The sequence below is a fragment of the Mus musculus genome, chromosome 2 (assembly GCF_000001635.26).
Source record: "Mus musculus strain C57BL/6J chromosome 2, GRCm38.p6 C57BL/6J".
NCBI lineage: Eukaryota > Metazoa > Chordata > Mammalia > Rodentia > Muridae > Mus > Mus musculus.
This window is the reverse complement of record NC_000068.7, coordinates 152,315,900-152,333,632: the sequence shown is the minus strand read 5'-3', so window position 1 is coordinate 152,333,632 and position 17,733 is coordinate 152,315,900. Positions and strand designations below refer to the sequence as shown.

Below are 17,733 nucleotides of genomic sequence, written 5' to 3'. Positions count from 1 at the left end.
GAAGTGCTTCCATGTTCCTGTAGGGCACCACTCACCTTATTGAGACAGGGTCTCTGCTGGGATCCTGCTGATTCGGCTATCCTGGTTGTTTAGGGAACCCCAGGTATCTTCCTTTTTGCCTGCTCAGAGGTGGTTATAAGCTCCCACCACCCCGGGGCCACTGAGTTGGGAACTCAGATCCTTATGCATGCCCAGCAAGCAAGTACTTAACCCATTGAGCTGTCTCCCCTGACCCTTTACCTATATTTTAACAGGATCCTTTGGACAGTTGAGAGGAAACAGGAGAAGGACCAGCAGGATGAGATCTGTGTGCAGGAGAGGATCTTTTTCTTTTTCTTTCTTTCTTTCTTTCTTTTTTTTTTTTTTTTTTTCTTTTTTGGTTTTTCGAGACAAGGTTTCTCTGTGTAGCCCTGGCTGTCCTGGAACTCACTCTGTAGACCAGGCTGGCCTCGAACTCAGAAATCCGCCTGCCTCTGCCTCCCAAATGCTGGGATTAAAGGCGTGCACCACCACCGCCCTGCAAGAGAGGATGTATTTCTGTTATCTATTCTGCAGGGGGGTGCCCAGTGTATCTGTTAATCTGTGAGATGAAAGTGGGAGAAAATGTAAAATGAGTGAATGCTGAAAAGAATTCCCAGCCTTTGCTAGACGAATAGAAAAGTCGTGAATCTGTAAAGACAGGTCTTCAGGGTGCCAAGGTGGGTTCCCTAGACCGCCACGCCACGTTTGGATTCAAACTCCGGCAATATGGCTTTACGCAAGTCATAAACATTCAAACCCTCTGTTTCCTCAAGTGCATGAAGGCCAAGTACCGGGGCTACCTATAGGTGTGTTGGCAACTGTGAGCCTGCAGGCTTAGCACGCGTGGACGCGACGCTCGCAAGGACAGCTCTCGAGGAGTGCAAGCCAAGGAGACCAGAGGGCACAGAAGCCAATCCAATACCTCGCCCTCTAGGCCCCGCCCCTAGCCCCGCCCTCCCAGAGCTAGGCGCTGCCTGGAGTCGGCCGGGTGGGGGAGAGGGGGGGGATCATGGGTCCCTAGACCAAGTGACTCTGGTCCGCCCAACCAAGTGTGGCGCGAAAGTGCCAGGAGCAGTCTAGAGGTCTGCCCCAGTTGGTGACCCTGCAGAGTCTCGGGTGAGGGGACAGTTTTCCGTTCGGTCTGCAGCACTTCCGGGACTGCCACTTTCACTTTCTCTTCCGGGGACGCTGCTCGCGCTGTCTTCCGGGTAGCGCGAGCCTCCGGGCTGGGGTTCCGGACGCTAGGGCGCCCGCGCCGGCTGGCTGGCCGGCCTCCCTCCGTCCCTCGCTTTTGGGTCGTGGTTACTCATCGCCCTTTGCAGACTTGGCTCGGGGCCTCCTTCGCTGTCCGTGTCCCTCGCGGGGCCCCATTGGTTCCCAGTGCCCGGCCTCGGGCCCTGGGCAGTGTGATGCTGCCCGAGTGCGGACTGGAACACACGCACGAGGCCGGCTAGGGCAGAGTTGCTTCTACCTTCCCGCTCTCTCCCAGGTTACCTCAAAGTAGCGTTTTCCGGAAGCAGCAGCCCTTTCTGAGGGGATGGGCGCAGCCAGGCCAGATGGACGAGAAGACCAAGAAAGGTGGGCACCGATTGCAGCTGGTGGAAGTGGACCCTAGGCCTAGTCAGTGCAAAAATAGGGGTCGGAGACTATGTGAACGGAGTTGGAGAGCTCCTGGTTGTTAGGAAAACAAACTTAAGTTGTCCAGAGTAGGACCGAGAGGGGAACATCCATCCCTCCCCCTGGCCCTTTCACTCAGAACTGGGGGAACTCCGATAATGCCACTGTTCTGTTTGCTGGAAACCTTGTCTGAATCTCCCCCCCCTTTTTTTTTACTACTGGGGATTGAACCCGGGTTTTCATGCATGCTAGGCAAATGCTCTATTTCTGAGCTATGCCTCTAGTACATGGCTTTTCTGTTTTGTCCCAACCACTTCTTGCCCAAGGCCTTTGCCCACTCTCTGGCCTCTTGGAACCGTCTTCCTTATTGGATATTGGAATGCCCAGCAACCGCTCCTTCAGGCCTCAGTTTCCCTTACTTCCTAGAGGTCTCCCCTGACCCCTTACTCAGTTATGGCTAGAATGGACCACAGCCTGATTTTCTCATCAAGTTTTAATTTTCTATTTTCTTGTTGAACTTAAAGAGTTTTATAAGGAGAAGAATGCTCTTCGACTTAACCGCTGTTAAAAGAGTCTACTTTCTGGAATAGTGGGTGGCATACAGGAGAGCTCAAGAAATGCTTGTCAGATAAATGAATGGAAGTATGAGGACTCTGTGAGCATGGAGGAAAGAGGGTACAGGGGAGGGAGGACTCCGTGAGTACAGGGTACAGAGGAGTGAGGACCGGAAAAATCACCTCCCCCTTAAAGATAAAGAACTTTTAACATAGCCACGTGCAGAAGATACAGTCAGTCACTAGAGAAGCAAGACAAAGCAAGCACCAAGGGTCACCTCTCCAGCCTCCCCACATAAACTGATGCTAACCTGCTTGCTCTCTGCCGACCTTCAGCAGAGGAGATGGCCCTGAGCCTTGCCCGGGCAGTGGCTGGCGGAGATGAACAGGCTGCTATCAAGTATGCCACCTGGCTGGCAGAGCAGAGGGTGCCCCTCAGGGTGCAAGTAAAACCCGAGGTCTCCCCAACACAGGACATCAGGTGAGTGTGCCTTGCATTAAAGGGGACTGGAGGCCTCTTGACAGTCTGTGCACAGGTTATCTGTTTTTCCCCCTACAGTACTGGGGATCAAACCCAGGCCCTCACTGGCAGGTTCTCTTGTAGGAGATTGCGCTTCAAAGCCTAATCGCTCGCTCATCAGCTGTGAGCTATGGGGTAGGCTGTGCTGGGGTTTACTTTTTTCTTTTAAGAGGACCCTGCACAATAGGTGTCCTTTGGTGCAGGGGCCATGCAGATCCTCCGGAGTTAGTGTCTGCTGCTAGAAGCAAGCATGGGGTTTATTCCTCAAATGTGTTGAAGTCAGAGCAACTTTAAGGAGACAGTTCTGTCCTTCCCACAATAGGATCTGGAGGTCCGCTAGCACGGGCAAGCGCTTTCACCCACTGAGACAGCTCTTCAACCAATATTTTAATTTTTAATTTACCCTTTGTTTTTAGAGACCAAGTCTTACTCTGTAATCCAAGTTGGCCTGTAAATCACTGTGTAGCCATGGCTAGCTTTCAACTCAAGACAGTTCTATTTTGGAAGTATTGGCATTACAGGTACAAAGTAACTTACAGATTTTGTTTTGTTACTACAAGGCTTCCATAATTTGCCCCTCTTTGGTTCTGAACATGTGTAGCATTCTTTATGGCAGTGTTTCTCAGCCTTCCTGATGCTACGGACCCTTTAGGACAGGACCTCATGTTTGGTGACCCCCAACCATAAATTTTTGTTGCTACTTCATAACTGTTTTTGCTACCGTTATGAATTATAATGTAAACATCTGTTTTCTGATGGTCTTAGGCAACTCCGGTGAAAGAGTTAGTCAGGACCCACAGGTTGAGAACCCCCGTTAGTATTGTTACTATGGAGTTGCTCCTTCTGGCATGAGTAATAGAGTGTAAAGCTTGCATTCTTTTGTTTCCAAACTCCTAAGATAGTTTGAAGATTAAGAATATGGTCTTAGCCCAGTGTGGTGGTGCACACCTGTAATCCCAATACTTGGGTGGTAGAGGCAGGAGGATCAGAAGTTTCAGAGCCATCCTGAATACATGTAACCATGTCTCACAAGAACACCCAGACAACGAAAACCCCTCTCGTATGAAAACATAGGCAGAAAACTTTGAGTCTTTGTATGTTTGTTTATTTATTTATTTTTTTACCAATAGTTGGGTATCAGAATCATTTTCCTGCCTCGGACATGTGATATATTCCTAGAATCCCAGCATTCAAGAGGCAGAGACAGGTGAATCTCTGAGTTAAAGGTCAGCCTGTTTTACGTGGTCCATTCCAGACCAGGCAGTGCTAAATAGTGAGATCTGACTAAAAAAGCAAATCATTTTCTGGAAGAGCTTCTTGGGTACTTCCTGGAGCATTTTTCAGAACAGGAGCTGCTGAGACAAGGGTTTTTTATGTAGGCCAGACTGGCCTGGAACTTGGGGCTATCCTCCTCCAGAAATCAGCTTCCTGAGGCTGGGATCGGGGGTGTGCACTGCCTGACCTGGCTGTCTTTGCTCAGATGATGCACTGTTTCCCATGGCCCTCCCAGGTCTCAGAAGGCTGGACATGGGTCCAGTGGCGTAGGTTATCTGTTTTCCTTGGGGTTCAGCTCAGTTCTTCATTTGCATTCTAATTTTTCTTGCTTTTTTGGTCTTTCAGCAATGTTTCAGGAGCCAGGCATGGTGGCACACATCTGTAATGCTAGGTGGCACTTGGAAGGCTGAGGTAGAGGAGGATGACGGCTAGTCTAGGCTGCATAGTGAGATCCTGGCTCAAAACAAACAGAGGAACAAAATAAGCTTGCAGATCCCCGAGAAAACTGATGCTTATAGACTAGAGTAAGAACGCATGCCCTTGGTGGTGGAGTGATTGCCTGGTGCATATGAGGCTCTTCATTTAGTGCCCAGCACCAGAAATAAAGTTAGACATGGTTTGGAATGATGTAGTTTGGACTTAAGTCGCTCTGGCAGTTACTGATTGCTCCTGCAGCATGGCTACCATAGTATGTGTGTATCTGGAAAAAGCTATGGCCTGGCCTGTCTCAGGCTGCTGGAAAGGATTAAATGACTAATGTCAGGTGTGTGTTCAACACCAGATGTTGCTCGTTGGGCAGAAGAGAGGAACGGGTGCAGCCAGAGCAGACCATAATCCCAACACTTAGACATTGGAATAGAGGATCGGAAGTTCAAGGGCATCTTCAGCTTGAGAGGGAGTTCAGGACCAGCCTTACATGAGACCCTGTTTCAAACCAAACCAAAAGACTCTTCCTTTCCCTACGAAAGAATTTGCCCAACTTGGTGACAGCTTCTTGGGAGGCTGAAACAGATAGATGACAAGTTTAAAGCCTGCCTTGGCAATTTACTGACCCTGTCTCAAAATAAAAATAAAGGGCTAGAAAATATATATCAAGACAAACAACAACAAAACAGAAACAAAAAACTTCTGGGTTGGAGAGATAGCGCCGTGGTTAAGAGAACAGACTGCAGAGGTCTTGAGTTCAATGTCTAGCAACCACATGGTGGCTCACCACCATCCGTAATTGGATCTGATACCTCCTCCTGGTGTGTCTGAAGACAGCAACGGTGTACTCACATACATAAAACACATGAATAATAAGGGGCTGAGACCCAGGTCAGCTGTAGAACACTCCCCTAGTGCAAGGCCCTGGCTCATCCCCAGTACTGCTGCTGTCCCTTCAGCCACTGTGAGCCAGCATAGAGCATAGGCAGGGCTTCCTGTTGGGTGGAGATCCAGAGGGAGTCTCCCAGTGTGGGCTGTCCATGCAGGTTGTTCTGGTTTGCTTTCTATTGGAATAAACACCATGACCGGAAGCAGCTTGGGAAGGAAAAAGCCTGGCTAATGCATCCCAGCTTCTATTCTATCACTGAGGGAGGTGGGGTCAGGAACCCGGAGACAGGAACTGAAGCCGAGTCTGTGGAGGAATGCCGCTTCTGCTCTTCCAGGCTTGCTCAGATTGCTTTTTTTTGGGGGGGGGGGCGGTTTGAGACAGGGTTTCTCTGTGTAGCCCTGGCTGTCCTGGAATTCACTTTGTAGACCAGGCTGGCCTCGAACTCAGAAATCCACCTGCCTCTGCTTCCTAAGTGCTGGGATTAAAGGCGTGCGCCACCATGCCTGACTTCAGATTGCTTTTTAATACAACTCAGGGCCATCTGCTCAGAGGTGGCACTGCCCCCAGCCCAGCTGGAGGTGTCACTCAGCAGTTAAGAGCGCTTGCTACTCTGTGGAAGTCCCAGGTTTGGTTCTCAGCACCCACGTGGTGGCTCACTATTCTTTGCAACTCTGATTCCCGGGAGTCTGACATCCTCTTTTGATTTGCACAGGCACCAGGTAGCAAGTGGTGTGGATGTGTTCGTGCAGGCAGTCACTCACACACAGGAAATAAATCTTTTAAAAATTTGAATTTTAAAAAGGATAGAAAATGTCCCACGGGCTTGCCAACAGGCCAATTTGATGGAGACATTTTTTTCAATTGATACTTTCTTTTCTAACTTGTATATGTTGACAAAAATTCTAACCAGCAGATAGCCTCTGCACGTGTGCAGACTTGAACAGTCCCCTGCCGGCAGCCCCAGTCCTTGCCTCCCCTTGTTTTCCACAGGCTCTGTGTGAGTGTGGAGGATGCGTACATGCACACCGTCACCATTTGGCTCACAGTACGCCCGGATATGACAGTGGCCTCCCTTAAGGACATGGTGAGTGAAGGTGGAGGGAGGTGGGCTCCTCTCTGGCGTTCCCCATTCTCTCTGCCCTCCCCCCAACCATATTTCCTGTTGCTCTGGTCAAGTACCTGACAACCAGCCTGAGGAGAGGTTCATTTTTGTTCGCAGGCCAGGATATTGTGCATCACCGCAGCAAGGCTGTGCTTGGGAAACTCCATCTAGGGGTCAGGAACTTGCGGCTGCAGGGTTTTGTTTTGTTTTGTTTATTTCTGTTCACCCTTAAATGTTTTTTAGAGTTAACATATTTAACTTTATGTATATGAATGGTTGCCTGCACTCGAGTGTTGTTCCACGTGTCTGCCGGTTGTATCCTGTGGCACTGGGGTTGTGGACGATTGTGAGTCACCATGTGTGTGCTGGAAGTTGACCCCAGGTCCTGCACGAGCAAGTGTTCTGACTCACTAGGCCTCTCTCCAGCCTTCCTCTCTCTCCTTTTGTAGATAGAGTTTCACTAAGCAACTCTGGTGGCCTGGAACTTACTTTGTAGATCAGGCTGGTCTCTAATTTAAAGCGATCCATCTGCCTCTGCCTCCTGAGTTCTGGGATTAAAGGTGCGCATCCCTGCTGTGCTAGACCTCAGTTGTGGGTTTTCATAAGGCCAAGGAGTAAAGAGCTGGGGCCAAAACAGGGTAAACTCTAACCTTCAAAGCCAGCTTTCGGGGCCCACCTACACCAGCCAGGCCTCCCCAGCAACAGTTCCACGGTCTCAGAAAACAGTGCCTCCACCTGGGATCAAATGTGAGTGTAGTGGTAGATATTTTACCAATTTTCAAACTGTAACCCCACCCCCACTACACCCCCAAAGGTATTCCTGGACTATGGCTTCCCACCTAGCCTGCAGCAGTGGGTGGTTGGACAGAGGCTGGCACGAGACCAGGAGACCTTGCATTCACACGGCATTCGGCGGAATGGAGACGGTGCCTATCTCTACCTGCTGTCAGCCCGCAACACGTCACTCAACCCACAAGAGCTGCAGCGGCAGCGGCAACTGCGAATGTTGGAAGGTGAAGTCTTCCCTGTCAGCGATGTGCTGGAGGGCCCTGTCTATGAACGAGGATGTCAGATGGGGGAGGGAGCTCTCCATAGAACTCCTGAGCATGGCTGGCATGAAGGGAGGGGCCGTTTAGTCCTGGCCTGGCATTTGCTAGCCGTGTGAGCTGAGGCAAGCTCACTGCTGTTTCTGTCTGTCCCTCAGTTTTCCGTGTTTCTATCTGTATGTTGGTGAGATAACTAAGGTATAGTATGGTTGCTTTTACTGCAGTATTTTAGACCTGTAGAAAAGTCGGAGAGTTGTACAGAGAAACATTTTCCTTCTTTGTTTTGTTTTTTGGTTTTTTTTCAAGACTGGGTTTCTCTGTATAGCTGTCTGTGGCTATCCTGGAACTCACACTATAGACCAAACTGGCCTTGAACTCGGAGATCTGCCACCTGCCTCTGCCTCCTGAGTGCTGGGACTAAAGGCCCTGCCACTGCTGCCTGGCTGCTGGTTTGTGTTTTGTTGTTGTTGTTAATTTTCTGGGTGCAGAGTCTTTGGAGACATTTTAGAAGTAACTATAAGTAGGCTCTTCCTCCCCTGAATACTTGTGTAGTTTCTTAAAAAGAAAGGTAATTTTCCTGCTTTACCCTCCAGTGCAGGAAATTAACATCAATGTAGAATAGACTTTTTTTTTTTTTTAATTTTAAAAAATTGCATTTTGGGGGCTGGGCATAGTGGCACATGCCTTTAGGAGGCAGAGACAGGCAGATCTTTGAGCTCAAGGCCAGCCTGGTCTACATAATGAATTCCAGGGCAGCCAAAACTTTATCAGAAACCATGTCTTGGAAAAAAACCAAAAAACAAAAACCAACAACCTCCTCACAAAGTAAGTAAATAATTTAAAGATTACATTTATTTGTTTGCTTGTTTCTCTCTCTCTCTGTGTGTGTGTGTGTGTGTGTATGTAGCCATGCATGTGCCATAGAGTACATGGGAAGGAAGGAGGACAACTTGCAGGAGCCAGTTCTCTTTTCACTGTGTGGTTCAAGGGCTCAAACTCAGATCATCAGGCGTGGTGGCAAGTGGCTTTGCCCACTGAGCCCTCTCTCTGGTTGACATTGACACAAGTAAAGTCAGTCTCATTTGGGTTTTTGCCAGTTGTCCAACCAGTGTCCTTGGTGGCAAAAGATATGGCATTCAGCTGCCACATCTCAGTCCCTCCCAGCCCTGATCCCCTTTGATCCCTGGTTATCATGTTCAGTCCTCTTTCTCCTTGGTGGGCATTTCAGCACGGTGGAGTCCGTGTTTGGGAGCTCCTCCTCCTAAAAGGGACAGAGCTCATGAAGCCAGTTATGAAGTAAAGCCTTAGACATGGGGTATCCCAAGTGGTAGGTATTTTACTTTTCAAACTATAACCCTACCCCCACCATACCCCCAAATGTACTCCTGGACTATGGCTCCCCACTAGCCTGCAGCAGTGGGTGGTTGGACAGAGGCTGGCTCTCCTTCGGGAGGGGCCTAGAAACACTGTAGAGTTGGGAGTTGACTCCAGGTGGGTTGTCAGCATGTGGTTACCTAGATACCACACATACTCCTTCTGCAGATTTGGGCTTCAAGGACCTCACCCTTCAGTCACGGGGGCCCTTGGAACCTGTCCTTCCGAAGCCCAGGACCAACCAGGAGCCGGGACAGCCAGATGCAGCACCGGAGTCACCACCGGTAAGCTGCCTTACCTCGAGGGCACCTGTGCCCTGCCCTCCCTGTCAAGCTCAACAGCCAAGCTCACAGCCCGTCTGCACCCAGGTGGGCTGGCAGTGCCCTGGCTGCACTTTCATCAACAAACCCACACGGCCTGGGTGTGAGATGTGCTGTCGTGCAAGGCCTGAGACCTACCAGATACCTGCTTCATACCAGCCTGACGAGGAAGAGCGAGCACGCCTGGCCGGCGAGGAGGAGGCGCTGCGCCAGTACCAGCAGGTGGGCACACAGGTCCAGGGACAGGCACCTGAAGGCTGTTTGAGGAAGGCCTGAGCCAGAAAGGGAACCACCTGCATACTGCTGTGCTCCTGGCCATTGCCACTCACCTCGTGACCACACTGCTAAGCCATAACCTTGGCCTTGACTGAGAGCTGCCTCTCTCTGAGGCCGGTTCTCTGGCTGATGCTCACTCTCTGGTTGTGATGCACAGCTAGGCTCGTCACCTGCTCCGCGTCCTCGCTTTGACACCCCCTCCTCCCATGTACACAAGCATCCTTAGCCGTACTTCATCTGTGACTCTTAAGTGTGCTATTTCTTAGTCAGATCCTCACCCCGTGGCCTGTAACCTCACCCTGGCTCCTGTTACATACATACTCCACCTCCTGTCCCTTCCTCTCGCATCGATCACCTTCTTATGCTGCTTGGGAGTGACTCTGTCTGCTCTCATTTCCCTAGAGTAGTCAGTTCCATCACAAACACTGATTCCGTGGACACCCCTCTCTGGTGCTCCCCCTTCAAGAGCATGCTCTGCCCTCTGTCATTCCCTTTGGGGTCAGTGTAGCCTGCTCCACCTTGACCACAACCCCATACCTAGCAAGCTTTCTGCAGCCTCACTCTGTCCCCAGCCTTGACCTCTAACCACTCCTCCAGCACTGCCCTGATTTTCCAGAGTTTGAGCCCTGTGGACCCCCTCCCCCTCCACTTCCTCTTGTACCCTGAACCTTGTCTTTTTCTACTGTCCTTGTCTCCTCGTCCTTGTCCCCTCGTCTGGCTTCTTACTCTGCTGTAGCCCCTCCCGGCTCTCTTGGCCTGCCCATATTCCCAGCCCACTACTACCTTGGTGCCCCCATCCTACCCCAACCTTGTCCCACTTCTTATCTGACCAACTGAGACCCTGACCCTCCTGGTGGCCCCGCCCTGCCCATGTGCCCAGCGGAAACAGCAGCAGCAGGAGGGGAACTACCTGCAGCACGTGCAGCTGGAGCAGAGGAGCCTGGTGCTGAACACCGAACCTACTGAGTGCCCTGTGTGCTACTCAGTGCTGGCACCCGGCGAGGCCGTGGTGCTGCGTGAGTGTCTGCACACCTTCTGCAGGTGCGGCCCCACTCCCACCCAGTGACAGTGTTACCAGAGTAAAATGTCTGTGGCCTTGTTCCTTATCTCATTGGATGCCCACAAAACACTGTTTATGCAAGAGTTATTGTGGCTTATGCCTGAAATCCCAGCTCTCAGGAGCTGGAGGCAGGAGGATCAGACGTTCAAGACTAGCTTCGGCTGTATAGTGAGTTCAAGCCAGCCAGGGCTGCTTGAGACCTTGTCTCCAAAATCAGAAAAAAGAAAGACTAGGCTCAGAGAATCCAAGCACCCATGTTGCCAAGCCACACAGCTTTCAGGGAACTCAGAAATGAAACAGGCGTCGTTCTAGTGCCCTCTAACAGCCACAGCATTCCACCCTCTGCGTCGGCTTTCCCGAGCTGGGGAAGTATATTCATTCACCATGGTGGACCCTGGTGGAGTGCCCCTTCTAGCTTGTGTTCCAGGGTAGGGTCTGTGTTAATGTATACAGCACCCCAGGCTAAGTAACTAGGGAAGGCACCCCTCAAAAGTCATGCTGGAGTAGAGGCTGGAAAGCTGTCTGTGAGACCAGGGAGCAGAGGGATGGTGGGTATTGTGGGACAGGATAGTTGTGCCTGTGCAGGTGACACTCTCCAAGCAGCAGTCAGTCTGGTCCCCTTTGGGTGGCAGTGCTGGGCAGTGGCACTTGGACTGGGTAGAGACAGAGGCCAAGAAGGAGGTTACTGCAGTCCCCTGGGCAGGGATGCCAGTGCCCCAGACCAGAGCCACAGGGATGGTGGGGTGAATAGAAGCGTGGGGCCCTTGGTGGTGGGCTGAGAGGAATGGGAAGAAAGGGCCCCGGGATCAGGCCCTCCCATCCGAGGGCCGGAGTCCCTGCAAAGGTTGTCATGAGCCTAACTGCCACCCTCCCCTGCCCAGGGAGTGCCTGCAGGGCACCATCCGAAACAGCCAGGAGGCGGAGGTGGCTTGCCCCTTCATTGACAGCACCTACTCATGCCCCGGCAAGCTGCTGGAGAGAGAGATCCGGGCGGTAAGGCTGTAGGTGGAAAAGCATTCTGAGCCCTGGGAACTGGCCTGGAGCTTGCAACAGGCACTGCTCAAGTGCATCAGCTCTTTGCCTCCCCAGCAGACATCACCCAAGAGTTCATTGGGAGGGCCTGGGGCCTACGCAGGGCAGCTGGGGGTGACGGTGGGGGCGGGTTAGGTGAAACCTCAGCTACTTTAGCTTCGTCACCAGTGCAGCAAGGGCTGCGGGTTACAGTGGGTGTTGGGTAGGTGAAACCTCAGCTGCTTTAGCTTCATCACCAGTGCAGCAAGGGCTGCAGTTACAGTGGGTGGGAGCTGTGCCTGGGGCTTGGCTGTGTGACCTTATGGCAGACACTCAGCCTCTGCCCTTTGTCCGCTATCAGAACCACAGATGGCATCTGCTAGTGTGTGCAGGCGTGTGCAGCTGCTGTGTCAACTGCTTTTGCTTTGTAGCCACTCACTCCAGGCCTGGTGTCCCAAGACTCTGTAGTTTGTAAAGGGCGAGGCTGTACTTCCACTCGGTGGAGCTGGGGAGTCTTTCAGAGTTGGATCCTGGATTGTCTGCTCAGTGGTATGAGCTGGTCCCTGATGGCCTTCACTAGAAGAGCCGTCTACTGCAGTCCCCTCCACATGTAGGCTGTACAGGCCTATCGCATGCTAGTGGTTAGTGAGGTTTCAGTGTTTCAGACACAACAGTAAGTGTGCAAAGACTGCTCAGCTGTAACCCTGTTAATCAGTGCGGACAGACTACATGCTCAGGCCGATTCCCTGTAGGGGTCAACATGAACCATTCGGGTGACATCCTGTGGTGATATGGCCATTCAAGGGTTGGTATGACAGTACACCCTGTCATCTCAGCATTGCCGAAGCATCAGGTGAAAAGCTTGAGGCCAGCTTGAATCAGATAGCTCGGGTGTTTTACAAAGCTAAGGGCTAGTAGGTAGAATACAGCACTCGCAGCACCTGAGTTCTACCGTAGGCTTAAAAAAGGATGGCAGTGGCCAGGGTCCAGATGGCAGACTCCAGGCATGCACAGACTCCCCTTCCTTCCCATCACTCCCGTCTCCTCTGACTTCTGAAGTCTCCCAAAATATTATGAAACGATTCTCTAGCCCAAGGGGCCCTTCTGAGGTGGGAAGGGGATCTGAGAGAGTAGAACTTGGGGAGTTTCAATTCTATATTCCAAGCAGCTGTGTTTTAACCTTGTCTAGGGGCTTCTGAGTGGATCAGTTCTGGGCATTGCTGAGGTATCCTTACAGGTCTGGAGAGACCTATAACTAGCTAGCCCTTGTCACTGGCTCAGAGGTTTCCTGAGAAGGCCATATTTATATATAAGGAATGCATGCAGGACACCCTAGATGTCCTCAGGCCCTGACTCAAGCCTCAGGTGTGGCAGCAAGAGGAAACAGGTGTCAGTAGAGTGGTCTGGTGGTGGTGCTTTTAATAAGCGGCAGGTAATAGAAATAAAAGAGAAAAAACCACCTTCAACTCTGTGAGCCCTAGACATCCTGACATCCTCTAGTAGCATTTTGTCCTGTTTCCCTCTTTCTTGGCAGATGACTTCTGTTGTGGTTGTTTTGGGACAAGGTTTCAACTATCTAACAGTCTTGGTTGGCTTAACTCACACAGATCACTTGACATTGCCTCCTGAGTGCATGGTTAAAGGCAGGTACTACTGCCCACCCCCATATGTTTCTTTTATAGTTGCATTTTCTTGTGTATGTATCAAGTGTGTAACACACCCAGCATGTATGGAGTTCAGAATTAGCCGGAATCAATTCTGTCTTTTCAACCATGTGCTTCTCAGAGTTCAAGTTCAGGTCAGCAGGTTTGGCAGCAAGCACCCTTGCCTGCCATGCCATTTCATTGGTTCCAGGCTGTAATTCTGAGGTTTTGAGGTAAACATCATTTATTGTGGTTCACACAAGACAGAATGTATACCTTCTAGGTGTATAGGTATGTGAATTTTGCAATATGTAACTTCCATAAGCACCACCATACAGAGCAGAGGCCTGGGTCTCCCACTGACTTGCTTTGCTGTTTGCCAAGGATCCTTTAAGGAGCATCTCAGCTCTCATTGACACGCCTTCTCTGCCTCTCCTCTCAGCTTAGCTTTACCTGCTGGGAGGTGCAGCTCCCTAGCTCTGCTTCTGTGTGGAGTAGAAGCACCAGAAGATGGTCAGGTCTAGGATGTTGCCACATTGTTTGTAGAATGTAGTGTACCTGGATACTGATTTGCCTTTGAGACATGTCTTGCTATATATATAGTCCAGGCTGGCTTTGAACTCTTCAATGATCCTTCTGTCTCAGCCTTCAAAGGACTGGGTTTCATGACTTCCAGATAGATAGGAATTGAACCTCTTTGTCCCCCGTCACTCGTGTCCCTTGTTTTCCTTATTGAATTTGAACTGTTGGCTGTTTGTCCACAGTTAAGTCCTTAGGTATGTAATTCTGAGGCACTGTCACTTAAGCTTTATAGCCACCGTGACTGTGCACTGTCAGCTTTGCCCACTTCTAGCCACAGCTTCCCAGGTGCTAGGATGATAGGTTTGTGCCATTTGGACTGTCTAAGTGGTGGTTTTAAGTGCTCAAGGGGCTCTGTGAAGAACAGAGCTTGAGTTATGTATTATAGCTCACCTGTAATGCCCGCCCTTGGGAAGTAGAAACCCTCCAGTTGTTAAAGGCCAGCATTTATTACATGAAACCTTGTCCCTGACCCCCAACCCCCCAAAAAACTGCATAGGTGGGGGAAGAGGAGCTTGGGACAGGATTGAAGTGCTTGGTTTCCTGGGACCATTTGATAGGAGGAGGGCATCTGCTGGGTGTCCTGAACCCCAGCAGCAAAGCTGTGTATGTGCAGCTCCTGTCCCCTGAGGACTACCAGCGTTTCCTGGATCTGGGTGTGTCCATCGCAGAGAACCGAAGCACCTTGAGCTACCACTGCAAGACCCCCGACTGCAGGGGTTGGTGCTTCTTTGAGGATGATGTCAACGAGTTCACCTGTCCTGTGTGCACCCGTGTCAACTGCCTGCTCTGCAAGGTGAGACAGGGACCTTCTAGCTGGGCCTTGCTAGGACTGTCTGTGGCAGCTGCAGGGGCTGCCGTCTGAGCCTAGTGGGGAGCTGCTTTAGGGGTTACAATACCCATCAGCATCTAAAATGGGATTTATATTAGGCTCCTACTGATGGTCCTGGCTCCCCCTTCCTGAACCCTGCATCTTCTGTAAAATGGGTATAGGCTTTCTAAGTGAGGGCTTTCACTGATGGCACCCATTGCTGGGGTTGGGCCCCTTCTGCTCATCACAGCTTGAGCCCCTGGGGAATGTCTCACTCAAGAGCTTCTTGCCCTCCAGGCCATCCATGAGCACATGAATTGCAGGGAGTACCAAGACGACCTGGCCCTGCGGGCTCAGAATGATGTGGCTGCCCGGCAGACGACAGAGATGCTAAAGGTAAGGCACAGTCTTGGCAAGGGCCTGGGGACATATGTCGTAGATGCTTCTGAGGTCACATGTTCTTGGAGGCCAAGACTTCCTCCTGGTCAAACCCCCATTGCAGGGTGTGACTTCCGTAGGGTGTCATGTATGGAACTGAAGGAAGAGTCTGGGTTGGGGAGCCCTCTGTAACGAAGTGGTGGCTAGCGCTGCCAGGCTGAGGGAGTGTACACTGCAGAGAGCAAGGCCAGGGCCTCAGTAGCTCCCCTCCCCAGGTAATGCTGCAGCAGGGCGAGGCCATGCACTGCCCACAGTGCCGGATTGTGGTGCAGAAGAAGGACGGCTGTGACTGGATCCGCTGTACAGTCTGCCACACTGAGATCTGCTGGGTCACCAAGGGCCCACGCTGGGGCCCAGGGGTGAGTCTTCGGGGTCCTGGAGAGCTGAGGGGGGTTAGTAACTGGAGTGGGACTCAGTACTTCAGCCATGAACTCAGTCCAGCCTACCATGTACAGCTCAAGTGGAAAGATTGATATTTTAATATTTAATTTTTTTTTTTTTAAAAGATTTATTTACTATTATATGTACGTACACTGTAGCTGTCCTCAGACACACCAGAAGAGGGAGTCAGATCTTGTTACAGATGGTTGTGAGCCACCATGTGGTTGCTGGGATTTGAACTCTGGACCTTCGGAAGAGCAGTCGGGTGCTCTTACCCACTGAGCCATCTCACCAGCCCTTAATATTTAATTTTGAGTCAGGGTCTCATAATGTAGAACAGGCTATCCTCCAAATCTGAGAGCCATCTGCTTCTAATCCCCCAAGGTACTGGGATTAAAGGAACGTGCCACCGTTGCCTGGCTTTGTTTTTTATTGTTTATGCACCCATGTGTGCATGCTAGAGAGGGAGCGGGACGGAGAAGGAGAAGGGGAGAGAGAGAGAGAGAGAGAGAGAGAGAGAGAGAGAGAGAGCGAGAGCGCATGCGCTCAGATTTTATTTTTATTTTTTTAAGACAGTGTTTCTCTGGAACAGACCAGGGTGGCTTTAAATACAGAGATTCACCTGCCTCTGTCTCCCAAGTGCTGGGATTACAGACATGTGCCACCATTGCTGGCTTATTTATTTTTTTAATACTGCTTTGCACTCTGTAGCCTGGGTTGCTTTGGGATTTGTGGCAGTCCTCCTGCCTCAGCCTTAGATTATAGGCTTAAGGGTTAAGAATTGTTTACATCTAAACATTGTTTGGAGGTTCTCAAAGGCTACTGTTTGGAAGTGCAGAGAGACACGAAAATAGTTCTGGAACACCAGCCCCCTGCTTCTGCCTCTGTGCTTTGCGGGGGCTAAGGTCTGTCAGGCTTTGACCTGGCTGTGCAGCAAAGCCTGCTGTCCTGCTCGAGGGGAGAATAAGTCAAGGTCAGCCTGGAGTTGGAAGGAGGCTTGCCAGTCCCTCCCTCTGGCACATCTTTGCCAGGGCCTGTCTCGGATTGTCAGACACAAGTAGTAGACAAGTGCTCTGTGGATGCGAGTCACCGGCTGTGAGTGCCTGGGTGGTGGCAGTCAGTACTGGTGGATGCAGAGGCACTGTACATTTTCCTTCTGCCTGGGTGCTGGTCCTCCTACAGCTGAATCCCTTTCTCTTTCTGGCCTGGGGAAGACCATGGAGTTTAAGGGTGCTGGAGAGGTTGGGATGGGGGTTAAAGGCCTTCATGGCTACCTCACTGCACCTTTAGATGGGCCCTGCCTTGGGCTGATAGAGTGACTTTGGGGCATAGCCTGTTTTCACCAACCTGATATCCTCTTTTCTCTATCCTTTAGGGCCCAGGGGACACCAGTGGTGGCTGCCGCTGCCGGGTCAATGGGATTCCATGCCACCCAAGCTGTCAAAACTGCCACTAAGTCGACGATGGTGGCTCTCATACTGACCCAGCCCCACATGTATAGCAGTGAACAGCAGGGCTAGGCAAGGGACTGGCCTGGTTTGGCCCCATACCTTTAGGCTTGGTAAGGGAGAAAGCCCGAGCTGTACTGCAGTCTGATTGCTGTGTTACAAGGACCCAGCTGAGCTGATGTCATTCGCACTGCCTCTGTTGCTTCTGGCTGACCAGACCTCATGGCCCTGCACTAGACACCCGACCCTTACTAGCCACCAGCCTTAATTAAACACGGCCTTGGCCTAAGGCCTGGCTGGCTAGTGCTCTGAGTGACTCTATTTTCCCTGAGCTTGCTCCCTGAGGACCCACCACAGCCTCATCCTTTGCCTTGCTGGCTTTCTGGGCACGTCTTAAAGCTGATGTGAATCCATCCAGGGCCTAGGTAGATTGGTAAGTCAGGAAACAGCCCATGGGGTTCAGCTCTGCATCCTCCTCTTTAAGTGAATTAAAGTGGTTTTCCCAGAAGGGAAAGGTGTCATGCTTGAGGGAACAATGTCCTAGGCTGGGTACCACACAGGCAGGATGGTGAGCTCTGGAGAGCTTGGAACAGAACCTGAAGGTGATCTGTTGGTTCTGGTGGTTGGGGGAATAAGGATGGCTCAGCTCTGGGACCCCTGTAGCAGACCTGGCACCACCATGCCCAACTCTTGGGACAAGGTTGCTTGGGCATTATTAGCCCAGACTGGGGAAATGTATCGAGAAGGGCTTGAAGCTTAGAGGGATGCTAGGGAGGGAGGGAGGTCAAGGCAGCAGCTGGAGGCTGGGAAGGAAGGCTTGGCTGCTCCCTCTGGGTGTCTAAGGAGAAGAGCAGAGGCGTTTCTGAAAGTGCTGAAGCCAAGCAGGGAGGAGGTCCTTTCTGCTTGAAGAGCAGGGCCATGCTGTGATGTCTGGCCTGGTGC

At 51.3% G+C, this 17,733-nt stretch overlaps 1 protein-coding gene across 9 annotated transcripts; it reads left to right on the top strand.

Annotated features, from left to right (window-relative positions):
• The first annotated feature begins 969 nt into the window (after positions 1 to 969).
• On the top strand, positions 970 to 17,299 carry Rbck1 (RanBP-type and C3HC4-type zinc finger containing 1). Of its 9 annotated transcripts, none has more exons than XM_006499446.1 (13): positions 990 to 1,137; positions 1,511 to 1,599; positions 2,532 to 2,673; positions 6,293 to 6,386; positions 7,219 to 7,417; positions 8,993 to 9,108; positions 9,193 to 9,366; positions 10,301 to 10,461; positions 11,362 to 11,473; positions 14,330 to 14,509; positions 14,822 to 14,920; positions 15,178 to 15,321; positions 16,719 to 17,299. In XM_006499446.1, the coding sequence occupies exons 2-13, from the start codon at positions 1,578 to 1,580 to the stop codon at positions 16,797 to 16,799; spliced, it is 1,524 nt and encodes a 507-aa protein (XP_006499509.1). In that variant the 5' UTR covers positions 990 to 1,137; positions 1,511 to 1,577; the 3' UTR covers positions 16,800 to 17,299. The 9 variants fall into 9 exon arrangements, with proteins under 9 accessions (XP_030106805.1, XP_006499509.1, NP_062679.2 ...); NM_019705.3 differs by having other exon boundaries at positions 994 to 1,137; positions 2,529 to 2,673; NM_001355282.1 differs by lacking the exon at positions 990 to 1,137 and adding an exon at positions 6,522 to 6,577 and having other exon boundaries at positions 1,208 to 1,599; positions 2,529 to 2,673.
• The last annotated feature ends 434 nt before the right edge of the window (positions 17,300 to 17,733 follow it).

Coding starts and splice junctions, on each gene's coding strand:
- Rbck1 (NM_019705.3), top strand. CDS start 1,578: ATGGACGAGAAGACCAAGAAAG. Junction 6,387..7,218: donor TGGCCTCCCTTAAGGACATG/GTGAGTGAAGGT, acceptor ACACCCCCAAAG/GTATTCCTGGACTATGGCTT. Junction 10,462..11,361: donor TGTCTGCACACCTTCTGCAG/GTGCGGCCCCAC, acceptor TCCCCTGCCCAG/GGAGTGCCTGCAGGGCACCA.